We start from the raw sequence: 6907 nt of genomic DNA, 5'->3' as shown, positions 1-6907 counted from the left end.
CAAGGCTATTACAGCTGTAGGTGAGATTCAAACAGGCAACCTTAGGCTCTGAAGCTCTAACTATTATGCTACCACATTAGTACATAACCTTAGTACATGTCAGCCGTCCCTGTATCATATTTGAGCAAAGATCCTACTGAACTGCAGCCGTAGAAAACCAGTGTGAACGCAGAACAGCTGGACTACAGATCAGTAGTTAAGGAACAACTCAGCGGAGGCAACACAGCTTCTGAGTACAAGTCCCTGCTCTGCTCCTTGTGCAGATGTGTTCTGTACAATATCAATAGCCCTTTGCAATGTTTCATTTTTCAGTGTAGTCGCACCACCTTTGACCCACAACATTATGAAATGCAACCGGTGAGGTCACAAAATGTTGGTGCACACTGACTGCTTTAGTTCAATACAATTATTTATAGATGAAAACATTTCTACGTATTCTTCAAAATCTGCTCCCACCTTACATATATTACTTGTCCAATGCTTTTATGAAAAGCAACTTACAGTTTTACCCATTTTTATCAATTGCTACAGTAACACTAATGAGCTGGACCAATTAGCAGTTATTTCTAAACAAAAGGATCTGGTGAGAATGATAAAAGTGCCAATACCTCAACAAACTGGATGTCTTGAGATGTACAAAATTAAACGAGCACCAAGAAATGGTAACTGATTAATTCCAGTGGGCTTAATATTCAAAGATCTATTAAAATACATTGTATTACTCCAAAACAGCCGTATTTTTTCCACCGGTCATGCTGTTAACGGAATCTAGGCTGGCTTACAAGGCTTATTAAATATGAACCATCCCTTTTTCAATAAAGAACAGCAAGGAGAATTATGTATCGGGAGATGTGTTTACACAACTGCCCGTGTTTGACTGTCCAAGAGGCAGTTCACTTCTCGGCCACTTCCACGTGTCCAACCAGTCCATCTTCGGCTTTCTGCTGGTACTGTCTCTCGGACCGTTTCCGTCGGTACACGTCGTCTGCAGCAACGATACACAAAAGAAACGTGAAGTGCATGCAGTCACAGAAACTATAGGTGTGCACCTGGACCCCCAACTCTGAACTTTGACCCTGCCAACCACAAGCCACACCCACTTCAAACACTAGACCCTCCCAATTAGCCCAATTTCAAGCATTGAGTTTTATCAGATGGGGAATTTAATGAAGATTAATAAATTACAATGGCTAAGAAAATAATGCAAGTTGGAGCAGCTGCATGTAGTGTGTTTAGACTTTCTATTGTGCCTGCTGTACACACTGCTTGTACCGTACACATGTACCTACTGTATACCGCACATGTTTTACTGTACACAATATATATACTGTACACAGTTTATGATTCACAGAAACCCGTGTTACTTAGCTGATGTGATGCTTTTGTTGCACATTCTGCAGTTCTTTGCCAACCACTTTCAAACCCAAAGATCCAAGTAACCCCCCTAACCCATTCCCTTGAAATGTATTATGGTTATTACTATTATTGTTGTTTTGAACTTTACCCATTACACAGAGCATTCTAACAGCAGTAACCAACAACCATCAAGTTCAATACTACAAAATTTCTGTAGCATTTTGTCTCTGTCTCACATACACACACAGTTGCCCTTTGTTACCACTTAGTGTGGTTGAGATGACTCCTTTGTGAGGAAAAAATTCAACTCCTTCACCGGAACCTTCTTACTACATTTGCCAATTTAGCTGATGCTTTTCTCCAAAGTAACTTACTATGTTAAGGTCACAATTATTTACATTTATTCATTTAGCAGACGCTTTTGTCCAAAGCGACGTACATCTCAGCAAAAGTAGAATTTATGCATTACATTAAGAGAAAGAGACATCGCTACAGACATGTGACTCAAGCAAACCTAGTTTGTTCCCTACCACTTGCTGCACTGAGGTTCACCGTTCAAGTAGGTGCATAAGACAGAGGATAGACCAATCCCGATAGCCACACCAATTTTTTACCCCTTTATACAGTAATTTTACTGGAGTAATTTATGGTAAGTACAAGGGTACTATAGTCAGAGGTGGGGATCGAACCTGCGACCTTTCCTTTGGGTCCAAAGGCAGTAACTGTAACCACTACACTACCAGCTGTCTTACACAGTATTTGACCCATTTACAGCAGCATAATTTATTACTTCAGGGTCAAATACCTTTCTATCCAGCAGGAGTGTGTGGGGACAGAGGGACAGAAGCAACCTGACTTCAACATGCTTCCTTCTTCCAAGATGTTCTTGCCTTTCCACTCACGCACATACCACGGCATGGTCCATGGTCACCATGGCATGATGATGGTGTCTACCTCATGAGTACCAGGATCACCTCAGGGACTGTCACACTGTGACACTGGACTCACTGGTGTCTCCCCCGTTTTATTTATCTACCCGACCGTGACGAAAAGCAAAAGCAAAAGGCTTCACAACTCACAGAAGGTCTCCTTTCCGATGCGCACGTTGATCATGACCCACTCCATGACTCCCCCGAGGCAGAAAAAGAAGGGCAGGAACCGGTACGTCCCAAAGCGCCGCTTGCCAGGCACCAGACTCAGAACGTACCTTATTCTCTCCCTGTTGTGTAGCATTTTTTTTTTTCTTACGCGTTTAAGGAAAACCACTTAAACAGCAAAATCAATCATTTCGTACAAGAAAAAAGTCTCCTTGCACATTAACGCCCTAGTATTGTTTCCACTACCAGCGACCGCACGCTGCAACAGTAACCTCCGTAGTGAAGCCACGACCGACATCTGTGACGTCAAAAATGAGCGACGACGCATGAACTGTTCGTCACTAAACTGCCGTCCTACACCTAATGTGGTCCGAAGGGGAATTTGTTGCATTTCATTCAGTCCGTATCACTTAGTCAGATACGTCCATTTCACAGCAGAAAAAAAAATATTTCGTTTTGGTTTTGCCGATAAACTAATGCTCGACCTTATTTGTGTTATCTTTGTTAATACTACCCAGCTGTATAAATGGGTAAATAATTGTAAGTCGCCTTGGAGAAAAGTGTCAGCCAGTGAATTTTACCGGACTGATACGCAAAACCGGAAGATTACTACATAGTATCAAATGTCAACTAAACAAACAAACTGCAGTTAAAGCTGGTGAAGATATCTTGTATCAAATCTCAGATTATTGTGATTATCTTTATTATAATATTCTAAATTTTGTAATATAAAAGATATCGATTTATTTTTTAACAGATGTGAATAAAAACTAGAAAAACGCAGCAAGCGGTTGCTTTTAGCTAAGCGAGACACATTTACTAAAGTTATACACACGTGTATATATATTCTCTTACAAATGAGTGTCTAGCAGTATGGCTAAAATGAACAGCTGCACTGAATTGTATTTCCTATATCAATAAGTGACAGAGCCCAAAAATAAAATGCTCCTTGCACTGTCCCAGAACGGCCAGTAGGGGACGCAAGAGAGCAGAGCGTTTACGATACACGCTTTAATCCACGTGTCGGTCGGTCACGTGCGCCCCCTCCTGACCGACGCTGGGGCCGGATGGAAATGCTGTTAGAAGTTATGGTTATGGAGACACACACGTGCACACGCGCTCGACGTCAGCGTGATCTGTTTACAAAATAAGATCGATGTCTCATTTAGCGTAGTCGGATGTAGAATCTGTATAGATGGATAAAGGCAACGTGAGGATATTTAGTTTTCTACAAATATCAAGATTATGCATGGAGCGTTCCTCGGTCTCTACATTTTTAACTGTACAATGTACCGTTTTAATGTTAAAGTTGATCTAATCAATGTCTCACTGCAAGTAGGCAAGGCGTATGAATGATACAGGCCAAATAATATGAGCTTAGGCCCCTGCAGTGAGACCCCCCCACTGTCTTTCGCTCTCATGACAAGTCCCTAGTGCAGGAGCACTTGAGCCCACATTAGAATTCTTTTCTATCCAGAAGGTCCAGGAGGGGTGGACAGCCACTGGGACTTGGACTCCCAGAGCTTTATTTTAATCCCTTGTCTATCAGTTTGGAGCTTGTTGTTTTCCTTTCCTTTGTTGCCAGTTACTTTATAACCTCACTAACTAGTATAGATGTTATAGTCAACCTCACCCTAACCCTAGCTCCAACCCTAACCCTAGCTCTAGCTCTAACCTTTGCTCCAACCCAAACTCGAGCTCCAACCCGAACCTTAGCTTCAACCCTGACCCAAGCTGCAACCCTAACCCAACCTCCACCACTAACCCGAGCTGCAACACTAACCCTAGCTCCAGCCCTAACCTTAGCAGCAAACCTAACCCGAGCTCCAACCCTAACCGAAGCTCCAACCCTAACCCTAGCTCTAACCCTAACCCTAACCGCAACCCTAACCCAAGCTCCAACCCTAACCTTACTTCTAACCCTCACTCTAACCCTAGCTCTAACACTAACCTTAGCTGCAATCCTAACCCTAGCTGCAACCCTCACCCAATCCCTAACCCTAGCCGCCACCCTAACCCTAGCTTCAACCCTAACCCTCACTCTAACCCTAGCTCTAACACTAACCATAGCTGCAACCCTAACCCAAGCTCCAACCCTAACCTTACTTCTAACCCTCACTCTAACCCTAGCTCTAACACTAACCATAGCTGCAACCCTCACCCTAGCCCTAGCTGCAACCCTAACCCAAGCTCCAACCCTAACCCGAGCTCCAACTGTAACCCAAGCTCCAACCCTAACCCAAGCTCTAACCCTAGCCCTAGCTGCCACCTTAACCCTAGCTTCAACCCTAACCAAAGCTCTAACCCTAGCTCTAACCCTAACCCTAGCTGCAACCCTAACCCAAGCTCCAACCCTAACCTTACTTCTAACCCTCACTCTAACCCTAGCTCTAACACTAACCTTAGCTGCAATCCTAACCCTAGCTGCAACCCTCACCCAATCCCTAACCCTAGCCGCCACCCTAACCCTAGCTTCAACCCTAACCCAAGCTCCAACCCTAACCTTACTTCTAACCCTAACCCTCGCTCTAACACTAACCTTAGCTGCAACCCTCACCCAAGCCCTAACCCTAGTTGCCACCGTAACCCTAGCTCCAACCGTAACCCAAGCTCTAACCCTAGCCGCCACCCTAACCAAAGCTCCAACCCTAACCTTAGCTGCAACCCTAACCCTAGGTCTAACCCCAACCCTAGCTGTAACCCTTACCATAGCTCCAACCCTAACCATAGCTCTAACCCTAACCTAAGCTTCAATCCTAACCGTAACTGCAACCCAAACTGTAGCTCCACCCCTAACCCTTGCTCCAATCCTAAACCTACCTCCAACCCGAACCTTAGCTCCAACCCAACCCTAGCTGCAACCCAAACCCAAGCTCCAACTCTAACCCAAGCTTTTGCTGATTACTGAAGACAGAGGGGAGGAGATGAGCTTCCTGCGAGTGTAAACTCAGCACTTCACCCTGATGTGTGAACTTCAGAGGGTCATAAATCTTGAAAATTATGCAAACAGGGCCATATGTTTCCAACCTGATGTACTCAGTGTAATGTGATTTGAGTCATGAGACACATTTAGCAAAAGGTCTCAGACAAGGCTGAGTGATGAAGAGCTCAAGTCTTCCACTGTAACTCTTGGATACTTGGTCACTCTCCCATTGTGGAGTCCCTAAAGGCTGCTGTTGCTTCAATTTATTGAGGTGCAATTATAGGTAATCTTGAGGCTTTCCAGCACCATTTCCTGGAGCTCACCACCCACTGGTCCATGCGGAGAAGCCCACGGTGCTACAGACACAGCCAGAGCTATTGCGAGTAAAATACAACAAGATGTGCCATCAAATGCCATCAGCGCTTTTGTCAGTTAAAAGTTCTGCATGGGGTCTTCCTCCCTTCTCAAAACTTCCCAAAATGGCATTCCTTGTAACATGACACTTATCTACATACTTCATCTCACCTCAGACATTTACATCTTCAGAAGATTTTTCACAAACGCATATTTGCTGAAACCGCTTGTCCCAAGCCAGGTCGTGGCGAGCCAGAGCCTCACCTAGCAACACAGGGTGCAAGGCTGGAGGGGGAGGGGGACGCCAGTCCGTCCCAAGGCACCCCAAGCAGGACTTAAACCGCAGACCTACCAGAGAGCAGGACCCAGCTAAACCTGCTGTGCCACCACAACCCCTTGAGGATTTTTCACATTTTTCAAATTCACAGCCCATAGTCTAGTCAGCAAAAGTGAAGTTGTTCCCTTTGCTCTTATTAGACATAACATATTGATGTGACAAACAAGGGAGCTTCTTGTGTAAATTGGAAAAGCAAGACATCCAAATTTTTGGGCAAGATCTTTATTTTTCCAGCAAATATACCATGGTTGTTTCGCCTACATAGTGGTGAAAACCTGCTGGCGTCTCCTTAAGGTTACGGTTCACATTTATGGTGAAGTGTCATGTTTCAGACAATGAATGTCCTTTTCTGTACCGTGAGTTGGTACAACTTCCATTCAAAAGACAGCTGCAAACATTGTCTTATGTAATATCTAAACTGCCTTTTACTGCTATATTTTAATTCTTTATCAATAACCACTTGACCATTACAGGGTTGCTGACATCCAGAGTCCATCCCTGAAGCATATAGGGTGTCAGAGATGGTACAAACTAGACAGATCTCTTGACAATTTGGCTCATAAATCTTTATGACATAAATAAAGGGGCAGTAGGTGATACAGTGGTTACAGCTGTTCCCTTTGAACCAAAAAGTCACAGGTTGGAATCCCACCTGCAGCTTTAGTACCCTTGAGCAAAGTACTTACCCTAAATTGCTCCAGTAAAATTACCCAGCTGTATAAATGCGTGCACACAGTCTGAAACCACTTGTCCCAAGCAGGGTTGCAGCGAACCAGAGCCTCACCCAGCAACACAGGGCAAAAGGCTGGAGAGGGAGGTGACACACCCAGGACAGGGCAC

The 6907-nt window shown here is 44.3% G+C and overlaps 2 protein-coding genes across 2 annotated transcripts; one reads left to right on the top strand and one right to left on the bottom strand.

The window, feature by feature from the left end:
* Positions 1 to 564: 564 nt before the first annotated feature.
* uqcc5 (ubiquinol-cytochrome c reductase complex assembly factor 5) lies at positions 565 to 2759 on the bottom strand. Its single transcript, XM_018744638.1, has 2 exons — positions 2436 to 2759; positions 565 to 985 (listed from the first exon to the last, which is right to left on the bottom strand). The coding sequence occupies exons 1-2, from the start codon at positions 2587 to 2589 to the stop codon at positions 894 to 896; spliced, it is 246 nt and encodes an 81-aa protein (XP_018600154.1). The 5' UTR covers positions 2590 to 2759; the 3' UTR covers positions 565 to 893.
* Positions 2760 to 3774: 1015 nt separating this feature from the next.
* Positions 3775 to 5308, top strand: LOC114909361 (circumsporozoite protein-like). Its single transcript, XM_029247971.1, has 4 exons — positions 3775 to 3788; positions 4098 to 4187; positions 4800 to 4861; positions 5292 to 5308. The coding sequence occupies exons 1-4, from the start codon at positions 3775 to 3777 to the stop codon at positions 5306 to 5308; spliced, it is 183 nt and encodes a 60-aa protein (XP_029103804.1).
* The last annotated feature ends 1599 nt before the right edge of the window (positions 5309 to 6907 follow it).

This window comes from Scleropages formosus, chromosome 22 (genome assembly GCF_900964775.1).
Source record: "Scleropages formosus chromosome 22, fSclFor1.1, whole genome shotgun sequence".
In the NCBI taxonomy this organism is placed as follows: domain Eukaryota; kingdom Metazoa; phylum Chordata; class Actinopteri; order Osteoglossiformes; family Osteoglossidae; genus Scleropages; species Scleropages formosus.
This window is presented reverse-complemented; position numbering and strand designations above follow the sequence as displayed.

Excerpts from the sequence above, each read along its gene's own strand:
- uqcc5 (XM_018744638.1), bottom strand. The coding sequence starts at position 2,589 with ATGCTACACAACAGGGAGAGAATAAGGTACGTTCTGAGTCTGGTGCCT. Across the intron at positions 986-2,435 it reads CATCGGAAAGGAGACCTTCT|ACGACGTGTACCGACGGAAA; the intron begins GTGAGTTGTGAA and ends TCGTTGCTGCAG.
- LOC114909361 (XM_029247971.1), top strand. Across the intron at positions 4,188-4,799 it reads AGCTTCAACCCTGACCCAAG|CTCCAACCCTAACCTTACTT; the intron begins CTGCAACCCTAA and ends CCCTAACCCAAG.